The sequence below is a fragment of the Pelobates fuscus genome, chromosome 4 (genome assembly GCF_036172605.1).
Source record: "Pelobates fuscus isolate aPelFus1 chromosome 4, aPelFus1.pri, whole genome shotgun sequence".
In the NCBI taxonomy this organism is placed as follows: Eukaryota; Metazoa; Chordata; class Amphibia; order Anura; family Pelobatidae; genus Pelobates; species Pelobates fuscus.
Genome location: NC_086320.1, coordinates 351,437,993 through 351,456,716, shown reverse-complemented (window position 1 = coordinate 351,456,716; position 18,724 = coordinate 351,437,993). Strand labels below are relative to the sequence as shown.

At 40.1% G+C, this 18,724-nt stretch overlaps 2 protein-coding genes across 2 annotated transcripts in view; one reads left to right on the top strand and one right to left on the bottom strand.

Moving 5' to 3' along the window:
- Positions 1-465: 465 nt before the first annotated feature.
- On the bottom strand, positions 466-17,359 carry PDSS1 (decaprenyl diphosphate synthase subunit 1). Its single transcript, XM_063452591.1, has 11 exons — positions 17,166-17,359; positions 12,213-12,271; positions 11,769-11,901; positions 11,506-11,636; positions 9,840-9,981; positions 9,423-9,534; positions 7,525-7,634; positions 4,368-4,448; positions 3,851-3,964; positions 3,157-3,237; positions 466-2,274 (listed from the first exon to the last, which is right to left on the bottom strand). Exons 1-11 carry the CDS (start codon positions 17,268-17,270, stop codon positions 2,134-2,136), a joined length of 1,209 nt encoding a protein of 402 aa, XP_063308661.1. The 5' UTR covers positions 17,271-17,359; the 3' UTR covers positions 466-2,133.
- LOC134609124 (protein adenylyltransferase SelO-like) overlaps positions 17,335-18,724 on the top strand; it is a 50,609-nt gene continuing 49,219 nt past the window's right edge. Inside the window, exon 1 of the mRNA XM_063452582.1 lies at positions 17,335-17,546. The gene's annotated coding sequence lies outside the window, so the exon portion shown is untranslated. The remainder of the gene's footprint in view (positions 17,547-18,724) is intronic.

Below are 18,724 nucleotides of genomic sequence, written 5' to 3'. Positions count from 1 at the left end.
ATGGCTTCAAATAGGCATTTTAAAAACAAATGTGGGGGAATATACCTTTTGAAATGATTAAAAAGATAAAAACAAATCATGCTTTGCAGTTGATACCAGACCTGCCATTAGATGGTAATTTTGCCCTCTAGATCCCAAACCGTATTTAAAAAGGGATTCCCTTTTGCTATATTTGGCAGTATCAAACTGGTGTCTTGCTTTTTAAATGCTGAGCTTTGCTGTGAAATTTTATTTTTTCTTTCTATCCACCCGTAATTTCCATGCTTTCTTATCGTTATACGACTTGAAACATTATAAAAACTTTTTAAAATAAGTGTTTATTTTCGATTTGGACAATTTCATTTGTATATAACCTGTTAAAAATCTTATGTACAGTCTTTTATAATAAACCATTCTCCTACGTAATAAAGATGGCAGTGTTTCTTAGATCTAAACCAGTCATGAAAGGAAAAATAATGCATTTAAAAAAAAAAAGTATATTTATTGTTGACAAAAGTTTGGCGACAACAGATTGAACATGAAGATGTCGAAGCACACAATACCAGATACATTCATCAGGTTTATTTCTTATGGTGGCCTCTGCACACAAGTCTATCACCAATGTAAACAAGGCTTGTTTATGCCAACCAAATACAACACAGGCTGATCCAGCACAGGTAATGGTACATTTTATACAGTAGCAATAGTAAGGAAAAGGGATAAATACAAATCAACATCAATCAAGTGCCAGAGTGATTTGGTAACTTGCATCCAGCAATTAGTCATATTTTACTTAATAAAATGCAAATGATTGCCCGGGCCAGGGATTTAATGCGGATTAAAATAACAGCACATATCGCTGGCTTGTTGGTAAACTTTTTCCATAAAAGTACATTGGAGGTAAATCAAAAACGTTAAATATTTGATTGAAATGTGGTGAATGACATACCGTATATAATTTTAATTTTCTTTTTTAAATGGGTTGTGCCTTTTACTCCACATTTGCTAGCATAATGTAGAGATGCAATTTAATGCATTTTTTACCTTAAAGTGTGTGTAACATGACAGGTACATAAACGTGTTTTTATTTTTTTAAAGGAAAAAACAAAACATCCTCTCCAAAAATTACGTGTCTATCAACTGTTGTACACAAGATAGCTTGAGCTGCCATTACAAAAATGTGTGACAAGGTAGGTATACATTTAATCTATGCATAGTGCTGACAAATACATGCAACCACCAAATGCATGTGGCATCCTACAATCCTTGGTATACAGCTGGAATCTGAGAATTGTGGAAAGCAATTCTAGGACTTAAGGGTTGGCTGCAGCCAGCTCCCATAGATGTAGTATTTACTGCACTGTTAAATAGTGTATAAAGGAATAGGCCAGTCTCTTTGAAATACACAATGTATAGATATTTACTGCCTATAAAGTGGAACCATGACTTTGTGCCAGACCTGGACATTCCTAAATCTACAGCCAGCCAATACGCAGCTACATGCAAACACTTACAGGGTTAGTTATTTGTGAATGTAAAATATCAGGAATTCAAACTGAATTTCAAATTTGACCGCAAAGCCAAACTGGAAAATATTCTTGGGTTATTTGTTTTATTCTAAAATTTGAAATGCACTTTGAATTCCCAATAAATCACACTTTAGTGAATAATCCTCCTACTGTACATTTAATTTCACCTTTACCATAATTTACTAGAGCCGTGGCTATATCTCCCTTATTACTCTACACCCTCTGCCATCTTGAATTCATTCTCAGAATATTCCAGATGTGACTCAAATTCTGTTACAACCACAAACTATGAATATTACTTTTTGCAAACTTTTTTCCCCTCAACTCACTTGTGAGTAAGCATATGTATGGGTCTTTAAAATAAAAACTCCTTGATAATTTGATACATATTGTAAAATGTTCCCTAAGAAAAATAAAATCCCTTTTCTTTACCACTGTTCTGGACAATAAGTCATATATGGCTTACACTGGATAAGTTAAAAAAAGTACAGTACTTTAATGTAGACAACAGCTATTTAAGATCTTTTTGGTGGCCTGCACAGGAAGTAGCGCTGGCTGTGTTTTAAAGTGTTGCATTAGGCACAGTTTGGTGGGAGCTGCCAGGGAGTGTGCAAGTCCACAGGTGTTATTTGTCCCTTGTGAGCACGGTTTCTGTTAGCTGAATAAGCGCATCTCTCTCCGGGGATGGCTGAAGCTTGCTAATCTCGCGGATGGCTTCAGTACAGTAGCGCTGGGCGAGGTAGGTTGTTTGGCGAACACCATCACTCTGAGAGGTGAGAGGAGACAATTTAATGTATCACTTCTTCAAAGTTATATTTGTCACCTTGTAGACACTAACAAACATCACATAAAACCATTCATTTTACAAAGTTTTAATAAATTAAGGTAGGCACTAATCTTACTTTCTCAATTACATGTAAGATCCAAGCCAAATGTTAATTGCCTTACATTTACAGGACACTCCAAGCTACCAAACACCAATTCTAACGCATTATATGAGTAATGAATTAAAATATTAATAAAATAAAAATGCACTGTCTTAGTACTCACCTTTTGTCCTTTTCTTTCCGCACTTATCCACTACACAGGCGACGGATATTGCAGACGGATTATCACGTTTTATATACTTTGGGACTTGGTTCTGCAGTGAGATCTCATTAAACTGGGAAATAACCTGGCCCCTATGGTGTTCACTAAAAACGGTCTATGGACCTACTGTGCTTATCCCAGTAGCAGTGCTTTATGAGCACAGCCAGGCTTTGACCAACGTAGTTTAACTGCCATGACATATTGCACATTGGTTTCTTTCAAACAAACCGTGATCCCTGCCAGACACGCTGTGCTTATAGAGAAAAATAATTTATAAAAAGAACGAAAAGAACCCTCACCTTCCTGAATGTAACTTGTCCGCTGACAGCATCAACAAACACAGCTGGGTAGGTCATCCTCAGTTTGTTATAGCGTAGCTTTAAAAAGCCAACCACACCCCCCCCCATGGTATTTCGTAAACTGCATAAGGCTATAAGCATAGCAGATCAACCTTTAACATTGATTGAATTGTTTAGAGAATGTGTGGTTCACATATCTTTTTAAACAAACCCTGAAGTCAAATATTAAACGTATTCCACACACCGCAAAGAATTCTTACCTCACTCACATACTGCCATGCTAGTTCAACATCTCCAGGTAAACTGAATCTTCTCAATATCATTGCATTTAACTCTGGAAACTATAGGAAGCAAAAGAGTGGAACATTAATATTATAAAACCTATAAAATCAGCTCTTGCATCCTCCCCTCTTACCACATAGGAATATAAACTAACTATCAGGAGTTGTGTTGAGAAGCACAGGTTGATCATTCCAATAGACAGAAAGAATGGAAATATAGCAAGAAAATTGATACACAGATTAACATCTGATTTGTGTGTGTGAAAATATGGTGTAAGCAAAAGCTGAATATGAATTGCAAGTTCCTTTTCCCGCAGTATATAGCCTGCTTTCTGTAAAATGCAGGTTTCACAGTAGAAAATACAGAACTAGCAAATAAAATAATTTCACAATGACAGTTTGAAAGAAGAGTATCACAACGATGTCATAAAACGCATTGGCTCCCATGACTCCCAGTGGTTAATGATTTACATGTTCCATTCTGTCTCTTATGGTTTAAATCCACGATTGCAAAGGTAGTTCATAGACGGCTGCATGTCATTTTACACAAAGTGTCAGGAAAAAAACTACATAAATTCAATATACCTGCAAGGTGGTGGATCTGTTTCTTTGCTAGTGACATTACAGGTCCCTCATCTATAATAATAATAATTAATATATAGAAAAGATTTACCTTTTGGCAAGCAAATAAAACAGGACCGGTTGCAAGTCCCAGTCTAAGGTCTGCAGCTGTTGGTTTCCCTAGCTGATCAGCACAAGATGTAAAGTCCAGCACATCATCTATAAGCTGAAAGAAGCATAAAGATGGTTAACATTGCAGTAAAGGTGAGCCAGGGCACTTGAATCACCCGATGTAATGTGTTTATAATACAATAGTAGGTTAGAAATGTACAATCTGATTAAATTGTACTTGTTGGGAGGAACTCAGAGTCATGAAGGTTGCAGAACTTGCACAGTCAATTCTGTGCCTATAAAGCCACAGCGACACAAACCTAGAATTACTGAGTTTCTGATGTACTAATTGTGGGGTATCCACTCACATGCATCCTGTTTACATCGACTGCAGTTCACTAGACTGTACTGTGGAACTATCGTAGACATAGCATATAATCTACCTTTTATCTAGCACTTTGTGCTTCTAGGGTCCATCAACTTCTTATAAAAACACTTCCTCCATGTTAAATGTTTACCTGGAAAGCTATGCCTATGTTCTTCCCATACTGATATGCAATCTCATGGATCTTCGGGTCAGGGCATGCCAAGATCGAAACCTAAACAACAAAGAAAAGAATATTATGGGGGGGCCATGGATGCCATACACAAACAAATACCAGCCTAGCTATGTGCACAGAAAGCAAAGGTTTACCCAAACATGTGTTGAACGCCACTAGATTGAAATTAATGTTGTAATTGTTCCATTGAATTTCTGTCCTCCAACAATTTGGTTCTGTGCAGATAACTGGGAGCTAGCCAGCTGTCTGGCAACTGGAGAGAAGGTAAAAGTCGTCAATACAGATCGATCACAAACCAGGCTATAAAGAACTAATTTGTTGTATTCTAACATGAGCCCCTCTGTAGTATATTGAGTAGCTCACATTTAGGAAGCCAAGCTGTGCAATATTTCATTCACCAGTTTTCAGGTCCTTGAAACAGAAATCAATAGTGACGTACTGCTGGAAGTCACATAAAACAACCATGTATTTGGGCAATAAAAATTAAATAGTAAAGGTTTTTTTCCCTTTGTGACTGCATTCTAACACAAATTATTGCTTTTTTTTTTTTTTTCATATAGTTGTTGGAGTACATCCTAAGTGAGATGAAAAGTGTTACACAGCTGTACCAGATAAATGTATGGGATGTACTATCACACAGTGAATCACATTGTGAATGTGATCATGTCATTCCATACATGATACTGTGAGGTACATGAAAAGGGCGTCCCTGAACCGTTATAGACTTCATGTTCTGGAGGAGGGATATTTAGAACGCAGGAAGGCCAGTGGCTCCGGCTTGATGAACGCATTGCTGTCACATCTGATTTTTTTTAATCTTTTATCTTAAAGAATACTTTTAATATTTTGGAACAATTACAAAAGGAGCTTCATCAAACAGCTGCTGTCACCACGTCCTGCCATTTGTACACCTGTAACACGGGTTTCCGGTATATTATTTCATTAGGGACTAAAGATGCAACTGAGGGAAAAGCATAGAGAAAATCAAGTGAGGTATTCCCCCATTTTACACTGGGCTTCGCCATGGAAATTGCCAGGTCACCTTGAATGGTATTTGCAAATATAAATAAAAAGTTGAAAGTGCTGCCTTAAATACATAAATTTCCCTCTTGCAGCATGTGAATTCGACCTACTAGACTAGAGGGAAGCTCTTTCCATGTGCCGTTTAACAGGATGCAAAGACAAGGTTTGTCCACGAAGACGTGGTGGATCGGGCAATCTTAGATGTGTAGGAATATAATAATTTTAAACAGCAATAGTAGTAATAATATGCAGTCTGTACAGGTATCAAGAGCTACACTGCAATACTTAGCTTAATTAAACTAATAATTAGCAGTAATATGTATTATATATGTATTCAAATGGTTGGTTTTAAGAAAGCGTGTTTATCAAATCACGTATTGAATTTCAGAAACCGCGATCAACAGTTTATGAAGTCACCTAATTTCTGTAATACCCAACTTCCTGACCATGTCCCAAATCACTCCACCCCAGTGTTAATTTTGTCGACTAAAACTAAAATAATTTAGATGACTAAAATGGCATTTTAGTCAAAAGACTAAGACTAAAACTAAATTGAAATTTGCTTCCAAAATTAACACTGTAGAGGGGCTGTGGGAGGGGCAAAAGAGACAGACCAGGACATGGAAGAGAGACACCTAGAGGGGCTGGGAGGACTCAAAGAGATACAAAGGGGCTGGGGAGGGGCAAAAGAGACAGGCTTTAACTAAACCCTTTAGATTGAAGTCTTGTCGACTAAATTCTACTGGAGATTAGGTCGACTAAAACTACAACTGAAAATCTAATGGGTTTAGTTAAAGCCTCTGTCTCTTATGCCCCTCCCCAGCCCCTCTGTGTCTCTTTGAGTCCTCCCAGCCCCTCTAGGTGTCTCTCTTCCATGTCCTGGTCTGTCTCTTTTGCCCCTTCCACAGCCCCTCTGCAGTGTTAGTTTTGGAAGCAAATTTCAATTTAGTTTTTGTCATATTCTTTTGACTAAAAAGCCATTAAAGTTTTAGTCATATTTTAGCCAAAACTAAAATTGAAATTTGCCGCCAAAATTAACACTGACTCCACCTAGTAAAAAGGGTGGATAAGTTTTGAAGGGACAATCCAGTGCCAAAAAACAACCACACCAATGTTTACTAGATATACCCCAAATGAAAACATGCATGTATCCAATTATGATTTTTTTCATTGGTGGTATATCTACAAAAAACATAACAAAAAACCTGCAAAACATCTTGTCTGCTGCTTTTGCAAGACCTCTACTTCTAACCCCGCCAAGACTTTCTGTGGCTGTCCAATCACAGACGTCCCAGTGCAGCTGAGAAGTCTTTGGACGGCAGGTGCTCCGAGCTATTGCTTCCTCTTGAGTTCAGAGCAAATTAGCTAACCAAACCCGGAAGAAACAGGACCCGTTGTCTGATTGACACACTTCACACATAAAGCATTTCAGCAAGCTTACAGGTCTGGAGTGTCCCTTTAACCCCTTAAGGACCAAACTTCTGGAATAAAAGGGAATCATGACATGTCACACATATCGTGTCCTTAAGGGGTTAATTACATAGTTACACAGCTGAAAAGAGACTTACGTCCATCAAGTTCAGCTTTCCTCACATTTGTTTTTTGCGGTTGATCCAAAAGAATGCAAAAAAACCAGTTTGAAGCACTTCCAATTTTGCAACAAGCTAGGGAAAAATTCCTTCTTGACCCCAGAATGGCAGTCAGATTTATCCTTGGATCAAGCAGTTATTACCCTACATTGAAAGATTATATCCTTGAATATTCAGCTTTTGCAAGTATGCATCTAGTAGCTGTTTGAACATCTGTATGGACTCTGATAAAACCACTTCTTCAGGCAGAGAATTCCACATCCTTATTGTTCTTACAGTAAAAAAAAAACCACACACCTTTCCTTTGCCTTAGACGAAATCTTATTTCTTCCAGTCTAAATGCATGACTTCGTGTCCTATGTAAAGTCCGGTTTCTGAATAGATTTTCACACAATGGTCTGTATTGGCCCCGAATATATTTGTAGTGCCCATTTAAAAAGTATACTTTACTTAAAACTGATCTGTGCAAGAGTTAAACTATAAACAATGTGGAACGTACATACTGCTTTACAGCTGTTGGCTATGAGACTTGCAGTCTTCTTAAAGGTTTTTTCGAGGTAGTGAGCAAATCTTTCATTTTCATTCTCTTTGGAACCAAGCTGTAAGAATTCACCTGTGAAGAAACAGCAAGGGTAAATTATACACTGTCCAGCAGAAATTTTCAGTCTGGAATCAAAACCTTAAGCTACCAACAATGGCTAACTTGTATTCTACATTTAAAAGCAACTCAAAAACTTTAGCTCATAAACCTCCATTTTTATTTCCCATAGTATAACGGAACATTATAGCGTTAGGAATAAAAAAACGGTAGTACCCTTTCTGCAGATCTAAAGGTTTTTACTTACCTTTTCTCCAGCGTCAACGTTTTGCTCTGCCTTCTGTGATGTCATCCAGCTCTGCTCAGTGAGCATGGCGAGTGCAACCAAATGCTTCTGGCAGGAAAGTGACAACCTCACGTGACCAAGTTTGAGTCAGTCGTTGTAGAGGAAGACATACTCTAGAAGTGTGTTAACCTTGCAATGTTTTACAGTGCAGGGTTAAAGATGACAAGACCACTACACCCACGCCACTTCATTGAGATAGTAGTGACTTTAGTGTTCCTTTAAGCACTAATGTTTGCAGACTGAAACTACAATTTCATCCAATGCCCAATTCTATCCCTTGACACCCAAATGTTGTAGGTGGAACTTCAGTTCTGCATTCAACCAGCAGGTTGGGCTAAATGAACATGCAGAGTACACTACAGGGATTCTTTGCAGGCTGCTGCGTCTACCTGCAATACCATGTGCAGTAAAGATCCTTGGTGCAAATGTATTAAAGGACCACTCTAGGCACCCATACCACTTCAGCTTAATGAAGTGGTCTGGGTGCCAGGTCCAGCTAGGGTTAACCCATTTTTTTTTTTTATAAACATAGCAGTTTCAGAGAAACTGCTATGTTTATAAATGGGTTAAGCCTTCCCCCAAATCCTCTAGTGGCTGTCTCACTAGAGGCGCTTGCGTGATTCTCACTGTGAAAATCACAGTGAGAGCACGCAAGCGTCCATAGGAAAGCATTGTAAATGCTTTCCTATGCGACCGGCTGAATGCGCGCGCAGCTCTTGCCGCGCGTGCGCATTCAGCCGACGGGGCGGAACGGAGGAGGATCTGAGGCAGAGATCTCCCCGCCCAGCGCTGGAAAAAGGTAAGTTTTACCCCTTTTCCCCTTTCCAGAGCCGGGCGGGAGGGGGACCCTGAGGGTGGGGGCACCCTCAGGGCACTATAGTGCCAGGAAAACGAGTGTGTTTTCCTGGCACTATAGTGGTCCTTTAACCCCTTAAGGACCAAACTTCTGGAATAAAAGGGAATCATGACATGTCACACATGTCATGTGTCCTTAAGGGGTTAAACTACATGTGGCCATTATGTCCACATCCAGATACAGTTTTATCATTCTGGTGGCATTCATACAAAGCTCTAGTCACAGAAATGCTGCTATGTACCCAACAAATACCAATACACACAGTAGTTGATGATATTACCTAGCTATTTTTGCCACACCTAATGTATGTGGAAACAATTAAACACTGAAAAAATAAAAAACTTTTATATCACCCAATAATGGCTTAAAATTCCACGCCGTATACTACTTATAGTGACAAGTAACTTGAAAGTTACTCATCACTGCAAACAGCAATGTTTGTGTACCCTATAGTGTTCCTTTAATGCTGGTAAAATGTAACCAAAACATTTACAAAAAACTTTGTGCTCACATCCGCAGCATCACTGAGATTGCTCAAAGGTGCAAGTTCCTGGCAGGAAGACTATCATCTATCTTCAAATGTTGCTTCTGTGAGGGTAAAGGGCTAAGGAAAGCATTAACAGGATACCTAATTTAATAAAAGTAAAAATTGAGAACTTACCACGCACCAAATCTTCAATGACCTGAGACAGTATAGAGAGGACAGTGGTATTTCCAATCTTTGCTAAAGCTACTGAAGCAGCCGAAAGTATAAAATCTCCAGCAAGGACAGCCTTAAAGAGACAGACAAGAGAGTGAATAACCCTACAGAGCCACAGAAGCATGTCAACATACTGGATCTCTAAAACTCTAAAGGGTATCAGTATATTCATATTATATATTTATATATATATCCATCCATTTAATTTGGGTTCTCCAGTCTTTATAAGCATTGTTAAAACAGTACAGATGTTCACAAAACAGAACTCACAGTAAAATACACCAAACAACCTAGATAGTTAACACAAAAAGTGTTCAGACGTAAAGGTAAAGGACAAATACTGACAAATGGAATTCTCATCAGTAACTGATAACTTACCTTTTTTTCACCCCAGATCTGATTAACAGTTTTTTTGCCCCTTCGTGAATCGGAACCATCAATGACATCATCGTGTACTAAACTAGCCGTATGGATCATTTCTGCTATAACGGCAATAGAGCGCTGCTCAGGCTGCACCTCTCTGCATAAATATACAACACGTTAATTATTTTCAAATCACAAACAAATGTGCACATACACTGCTATGGACATTTAAAGTCATATAAAAAGAGGTCTCATTGTATTCACATTCTCTTGCTTGTTTAAAATATCGTGCTAAAACTGCACATAGCTGAGGAAAGGTTTTAATCAAAATGTGAAAATCTTCATTTATTTAGATTTCTAAAATATAATGCCAAATTATTACCATGCTGCACTTTACCAACATTTTAAAGGGATACTGTAGGCACTGTACTTTGTTTCGTTGAAGTGGTTATAGTATCTGGAGCCCCCGGGCACTGTCCTTCCATTTAGCATTGAACCGTTTTTAATGTTCAAATGCTCAAGAGGGCCCCATCAGAACCTCCACCCTGTGTGCTGCTTGGGCTAACAAGGAAGCATTAACGTGAGCAGAAATGGACATCTGTGATTGGCTGAGAGTGCAAGCTGACCACTTTCAGTCACTCACAGTGCCCATTACTGGTATCAGTTGGTATAGCCCATGGCCTCCCAGACTAACCTCTACCTCACATACCTGTCTCTTGCTCTCTCCTAAAGGGTAGCACTCTACTCTCTCCTCCAGCTCAGCTTCACTCCCACCTAATTTGACTGCTATTTCCTGTCCTAATGTGTTTTATACCCCACCGCCTATAGACTGTAAGCTCGTTTGAGCAGGGCCCTCTCCAACCTATCGTTTCTGTAAGTTTTCTTGTAATTGTCCTATTTATAGTTAAATCCCCCCTCTAATAATATTGTAAAGCGCTACGGAATCTGTTGGCGATATATAAAGGGCAATAATAATAATAGCTAGAAGCAAGTGTGTAACCTCTGCCGTAGCTATACTTACACAAGGGGGGCGGGATGTAAAAAAAAACCAAAAAAACATCTACCGTCAAATTGTTTGAAAATAGTTTAACATTAAATAGTTGAACAGCGCCAGAGGATTCCAAGCAACATAACCAATTCAATGAGACCAAATAGTTATAGTGCCTACAGAGTCCATTTAAAGGTTTATGTTTAAAGTGTAAATGTCATGATACAGGATACTATGCACTAAATGAAAAAAAAAAATTAAATTGAATTCATGCAGAAGGAACAGGTACCATGGCTCATGGCTGCACAAGCATTATGGTAAATTATATATCTATTTCAGGCATAGGCAACCTTCGGCACTCCAGATGTTTTGGACTACACTTCCCATGATGCTTTGCCAGCATTACGGGTGTAAGCACATTATGGGGGATGTAGTCCAAAACATCTGGAGTGCCGAAGGTTGCCTATCCCTGATCTATTTGTTGCTGTTATCTGCTAAGATGAACCTGTCTTGACAAGTTCACTTTAAGAGGAATTATAGGGCAAAGTCCTAATGTAAAAAAAAAAAAATATATATATACTCAACAGAAGATTTCTCTACTTTTAGCATTCTGCCCACGATGAGAGCGAATCTAGGAAATAAGAAAAATATAGCTACCCAATGTACAATCATAAACGTTTAAAGACAGCTCACCTACAATTATTATAATGACTATTACATGCTCGTGCCATTAGCACAACCAGCATCGGTCTTAACGCTTTCCCTTTCCCATCAAAGTAATATTCACACATGTCTTTCAGTTCCTTGGTTGTTACAAGCAGCTCCTAAAAATAAATAAATATGTAAAAGGAAAAATTAAAATCAAACAAAACAAAAATACATTACAAAACCGCAGAAGAATTTCAACGAAAAAGACAAACAAGGAGTTACAATAATTAATGTGAATAACTCCTCACCTTCTTGATATCATCATAGAGAGACTTCAGGTCACTGCTTCCAAGCTTGAATGGGTCTTTGTACTTAGCTTCGCTGTTGGTCTTGCTGTAGCAGCATGAACTGGGTACCGTGTGTAAAAGTCTGGAAGATGCTCTGTTACAGAAGAGAAGGGACTATTTACTTGCACTGCAAGGTGGAACGAATTATTCACATATAAATGTTCACACACAAGTCATTGCTAATATTGGCACACTAGAGATTTGGGAACTACATTCCGTGATGCACAGCTGAGCCTGCAGTGCTAGGGTTTGCCATTCCAGTGCTAAACTGTGAGCTGTTATAAGTTAAAAGTATACTCCAGACCCCCAAAGCACTTAAGCTTGCTGAAGTAGAGCTGCCAAAATGTATTCACGTTGTAGTTCCTGATTGCAACTGAAACACAATAAGATGGTTCGTATCCTTACCGCCGGTTGTAGCTCATTGGATGGATGAACTGCGCTGATCTCATCCGAGAGTGGAGCACCTAAAAATACAGACGTTATGACTAACTAGCAAAAACAGACAGAAAAAAGGTTTCCAACTAAAATAATCTAGCCAATCAGAATAAAGAAGATAATATCCATCACAACTTTTATTACAACTTTTAAATGATGGAGGGTTTCATTAAACTAGCCAGTGTATATCAACAAAGTGCAATCACTGGTAAATAAGTGGTTAGGAGTATACAGCAGGGTTTAGCTCATTGGCTTAGTGCGATCAATGGGCTAAGCCATGCATTGCGGCTAAAGTCAGAAGAGCTAACGAAAGTTTGTGCGTAGGAACTTGCATACCTTCTTATCAATGGGGAGCTACTGTTTGGCTTAGAGCGTCGGCTGACTGCTCTAGCCAATCAGAGACGCTCTGTCCTGGCACTCTATGCTTCCTGTAACTGAGATTCAGAACCCGGATCCTGCCTGGAGGACCTGCAGATCAACGCTGGAGGCAACTTTTGGGGGTTAAACCATTTGAGAACTGTTTAACCCTTAAGGTAAGGGTATGCCCCATGACCTTCATTTAGATGAAGTTGTTATGGTGACCACAGTGTCCTTTTAAATATAAGCAGGATTGGGGGTGTCAGGGCACTTGATCAATATCCACTAGAGTAGATCCCCAGATGTTGCAGAACTACAAACCCCATAAGGCTTTGCATGCTTTTGAAATGGCTTTTGGATACCAATGGAATAGACGGTTAGCTTTTTTAATAGGTCCTCCTTAACCTCTTGTTAAATATTAAATGTAGAGAGTTAATATTATTAAAGGGTCACTATAGGGTCAGGAACACAAACATGTATTCTTAACCCTATAGTGTTAAAACCACCATCTAAGGGGGCGGGGCCTGACCAGCAAACTGAACGGCTGCATGGCGGAGGAGCTCCCGCTACAAACGCTGTTTATAGGGACAAACTCGCTGATATACTCAAACTAGACCGGGGTACGCTACCCAAGCTGGGGGCACCCTGGTGAATCTTCCAATATCAAACTCAAGCATTCCTGAACCCAAGGTAGCAGGCCACGGCCTGCGGTGGACGGAGATGAGGGGAGACGGCCGCTCTCCTCGCCCCTACACCGGAGGTAACGAGCCACTGCATACCCGCTCCCCCCCCTCAGGACCGGCGAGGGTGATCCCGGTCCACCCCATCCAGGCAACAGGGCCACGACAAACACAGGCGGAGGAGCCCCACAGGCAAGCCCTGGCTACTCAGACCTCCATAATGGCGGACGCCACGTGTGGCCAACACTACCACATTGTAACAAGGCTGGAAGCCATACTCGACGCCTTCTGGGCAAAGCTGGCGCACAGAGCACGGCAGCCCAAACCACAGGTACACCCACCCAGCGGAAAACCAGCACATACTTGCCACAGCCGCAATGACTACTGCCCGACAGGAGCAAAAACATGGTGCAGGCGACGGAGACCTTTCCCGCGTAAACGCAACCGGACAAGACCGCACTGCACATTGATGCCCTACCAAACGGGCACACAGGCTACAGCCAGACCCTGCATGAAACCGAGACCCGCAAAGCAACCAAAAGAAGGCAAGTCCCCCTCTCAGCACAGAGCCCACACACTGACAATGGGAACCCCAAAGACACAGTCAGAGACACTGCTCACCTGCAAGGTCAACGCAGGCTCCCACAGCGACGGGCAGAGGGGACAACCACTGGAATCCACAAAGCCGCTTCTTGCTATGCCCCTGCAGGACTTACAGGCATCCGTGACACCCTTCCCCACGAGGGGTATAGGCTGAAAGAGAACCTACATGCTGGGAAACGTGGAGGACCAGGCCTGGAGCCTCTGATACAAGGGACGCAAACAAAACCATACAGTAGCCTCCTAAACAGGGACTCGCTAATGACAAGGGACTCCAACGTAATACCCACTGCTTAGTCGTTTTATTGTATTTCTGTTATTTAGCCATGCTCCTTATTTACGCTTTGTTTAGCACTCTCATAATAGCCTCCCAATAACTGTATAAGACCTCAACACAAGCGTCAGTTAAACACTCAGAATGCCTGTAGCCTGCTAAGTTAAAGATGACAAGCCGCCTGCCTGGTATTCTGCCTGGTATTATCTATGTTCAGTTAAGTAACTTATCGCATAAGTTTTTTGACATTTACTAATTGACTGACGTAATCAATGTTGTTCTCTCATTATATCTATTTAAATTTTGTTTCCTTCTCTTAAACTTGAAAATCAGCATGTTTCAATCATACTTATCAACGTGATTGAGGCAGGCAGGCAGGACTAGGCACTGTCTAAACATAAGGTGTAATCCTACTCGCTCTCTAAACATTATGGCAGAACGTATAACTCGACATAATCACTTACCTGCCTTTAGCACGAAGTCTAAGCTAGAGTACAGCACTAACTAGGTCAATCCTGCAAACCTTAGCTAATAAGCCTATATCTGTTAAAATTGTAACTCATCGTCATAAAATTAGCCTGTATTCATAAACCAAAAAATGCACTATTGTCAATGCCACTGTTTAGCCTGTTTAATATGCATACATACGCTGTTGTGGCGTGTGGCGTTGTTAATGTAATCAACTGTGCAACAAAAATAAAGAATACAAAAAAAAAAACCACCATCTAAAATACATCAGTCTGCTGACATCAGCAGAAGTGGTAGCCTGATCCAATCACAATGCTTCCCCATAGGATTGGCTGAGACTGACAAGGAGGCAGATCAGGGGCAGAGCCAGCATGATTCAAACACAGCCCTGGCCAATCAGCATCTCCTCATAGAGATAAATTGAATCAATGAATCTCTATGAGGAAAGTTCATTGTCTGCATGCAGAGGGAGGAGATACTGAATGTGTGGATGCATTTTAGGCAGCCATGACCCAGGAAGGATCTCTAACAGCTATCTGAGGAGTGGCCAGTGAAGTTATCACTAGGCTGTAATGTAAACACTGCATTTTCTCTGAAAAGACAGCGTTTACAGCTAAAAGCCTGAAGGTAATGATTCTACTCCCCAGAACAAATTCCATAAGCTGTAGTTCTTCTGGTGACTATAGTGTCCTTTTTAAAATTGTACATGTTTTACTTTTATTTTAAACACTGATAAATAGATGTAGAGCACCTGTTACTGCCTACCAAATAAAGAATATAAAAATGTATTTAGGGACATTTTCTTTCAGTGCAGAAGACCACATAAACTGCACTTTTTTTTTTTCATTCTTTATTTTGTTGTGCTTACAAGGAAATTTACCATGTCACAACAACATTAGTATGCAATAAACATAAACTGCACTTTAACGTAAAGAATGGCAGTCATAAATATTCAATAAATATCTGCACGTAGCACCCCAGTGATTGAATCAATTTCTAGCATAGAGCATTTCCTGTAAATGTTATCAGGAAACCTTTGTAGATAGGATACTCGCCTAGTGTAAGGACAGGTTTTCAAAGTCCTCTGTTTGCGAAAACCCAGGAGTTAATCTTTGTGTTTTGCTGTTAGTCAAGGGCAACGTTGGGAGGTTTCGCGGCCTAGCTCTTACCAAGTCGTAACAATTAGAAAGATTTTCATTGTAAGCGGTCACTGCACATTTACAATCTCCCTGAAGCAGTGAATACATTACATGGAATTGTAAAACTAGTTAAGTATATGTTGTTGATGCAATACTTCCTTGACATTGCCCAATACCCAGGCCAGATTGGCACTGCAAGTAAGCTTTCTATAAACAGGTGTGGAATATACTCACAATTATTCACTAAAGTGTGAATAGATAGGAATACGGTGATAAGGTGAATTTCAGATTTTAAGCCAAAAGAGACTAAATTAATCTAATAAGTCCGACTTCGATTTATTTTCTAATGTTATTTTGAGTAAAAATGTGAAATTCACTTGGAATTCCTGACAAATAATACTTTATTGAATAAAGTAAGATTAATTCTCAACATGCTAGTGAAAAGTTACTATAGTTATTTTACATAATGTACTACAACCCTGATGTTGTGCGTGTTCCTTTACCATTTTACTCTGAAATAGGAAATGTTAAAAGCCTGTTTCACAATGAACTCTAGTGATGAGAGTTTCTGCAGCCCAACTGATCACCCATGCTCTATTATCCAATTCATTCAATCAATGAATCTACTGGCACAATGAAAATAAAATATTGACTCCCAGAGATACATATCCTGGGCATGGTAAATTATGAGCTGGGTTAAGCCTATAGTCTCTCCCACATGTTCTTTTTTTACTAGCATGGTTAAAGGGACGCTATATACACCCAGACTAATTAATCTCGCTGAAGTTGAAAATGCAGCGTCCCTGTCACACTAAGTCCTGCAACCAGCTTGAATCCATGAAATGACACTGAACGTCCTCGCGCTCCGCACGAGGATGCCCAGTGTCAAAAACCCCCAACAAAAAAGCTTTTATACAATACTTTCTTATTAGGAATGCCTAATTATTATTATTTTATTATTTATATAGCGCCATCAAATTCCGTAGCGCTGTACAATGGGATAATGTGCGCAAGGCCCTGCCGCAATGCTTTCCTATTAGGAATGCCTAATTATTATTATTTTATTATTTATATAGCGCCATCAAATTCCGTAGCGCTGTACAATGGGATAATGTGCACAAGTGCTTGCCGCGCATGCACATTAGGTCTCCCATCGGAAGGTGCGGCGGGATCGAGACCCAGCGCCGAGGGATCTCGGAGCTATAATCGGGTAAGTGAATAAAAGGTTATTTAACCCTTAGCAGTGTGGGCAAAGTGAATTTCAGATTTAAGGCCAAAATAGCTGATCTGGAAAAATTCTCCAATGCCACCTATGCTTCCAGCTCGGCTACTCTGGCCTTAAATGTACAAATCACACATGCTGAGCTCAGTCAGTGACCCTGTGACCTTCCCACCATGCCCTCACCTTCCCTGCGGCTCCTGTGTGCCATGCTGCCGGCTGGGAGCCCCAGGCCTGGCAGGCGCTCCGATGGGCCCAGCACCGCCACAGCCAGCCCCAGCCCAGTGCCATCACTCTCTGCCAGTCACCACCTCAGCTCGGCGCCCGGGAACCGCTCTTCAGCAGCCGCTTCACCCTCTGCCTCCGGAATAGGATACAGGGGGGACAGGAAACGGAAGTGTCAGGCTGCGGAAGCTAAGTCGGCCATGTTGAGTGTGGGCAAAGTGGGCAAGTGCTGAGCTGGATCATGCCCTAAATACATGTATGAAAGCATGTTGGGTCATCTTTACAGACATGTAGGAGATTGAGACTGTGCATGGGAAGGAATTAGCGACCTGTCAGCCATTGGTATGATTGTGCTGTATATTGTGGAATATAGATTGCAGAATTATCAGTATTTGTGGTTATATAATACTATTATTTGTTAAATATCTAAAAAAAAAAAAAACAACTCTGTGACTTGTAAGGCACTGAACTTCCAGACAGGGCTGTTCAGTAAAGTGAGAATTTAAAGTGAATTTTAAATTTAAGGTCACAACAGCCAATCTGGAAAATAAATCTCATCTTAATTGATGCTAAAAGGTTTACTCCAACCACCATGACCACTTCTGTTTTTAGAAGTGGTTATGGTGATTGACGTCTGTATTTGCAGCATTTCTGCTTGAAACCCTTTATATACCCAGATATCTGCACTTTGACGCCGGGGCTACTTGCACCCCTGGCACCCTGTTCTGTGTAAAAATCATGTCTGTCTTCAATATGTACAGTGCGCTGATAACACACTTAATTAGCTTGTCTTCTTGCAGCGCTGAGTGGAAGGCGAAGCCGCGATCTTCCCTCCCCTCCATGATCTCCCTCTCCACCTCCTTGCATTCATAGTAAATTAATTCATTTTATAAAATTACCGCCCTCCCCTACCTGGCTCAGAGTGTGCGCAAGCGCTCTAAACCGGTAGAACTGTAAGTCAGATGCTATTCTTTGATTTGATTGGACCAAGAGTTGGCAGCAGTGATGTCGTCAGAAGCGTGGAAACCAGTGCCATAAGCTTTGCCTGGCTGCGGATTTCACAGAAGTTTAATCTTTACATGGACAGTCCAGACTCCTAAAGCACTTCAATTTGCTGAAGTACTTTATATATGAATAATATGTCCTGTTTTTTTTTTGTTTTTTTCATTTTACAAAGTGCAGGTTTCTATAGAAATTGGTTATCTTATAAATTAACCTTGTTACACACCCCATGGCTGTCATTCAGACAACTGGGCCTGTTACTTCCTGTTTGTTTAGCTCAGTTGAACTAAACTCAAAAGGCAGGTCCATTTAATTTTTACTCTATAATGTGAGTAAAATAGCAATGCCCAATAAGGCATGCTTAATAAGAAAAACCTATAAAGTTAAACGTTTTGGAGTAACCCTTTAACCAATATCAATTCACTAATAACTTAATACATCCTTACGCTTCACCAACAGTATCAATCAATATTGTTATTGCTATTAATGTATATTTTTTCTTTTTACATGGTTGTTCA

Excerpts from the sequence above, each read along its gene's own strand:
- PDSS1 (XM_063452591.1), bottom strand. The coding sequence starts at position 17,270 with ATGGCACTGGGCTGGGGCTGGCTGTGGCGGTGCTGGGCCCATCGGAGC. Across the intron at positions 9,535-9,839 it reads AGATCTGGGGTGAAAAAAAG|GCTGTCCTTGCTGGAGATTT; the intron begins GTAAGTTATCAG and ends TGTCTCTTTAAG. Across the intron at positions 4,449-7,524 it reads TAGCCAACAGCTGTAAAGCA|GTTTCGATCTTGGCATGCCC; the intron begins GTATGTACGTTC and ends TTTGTTGTTTAG.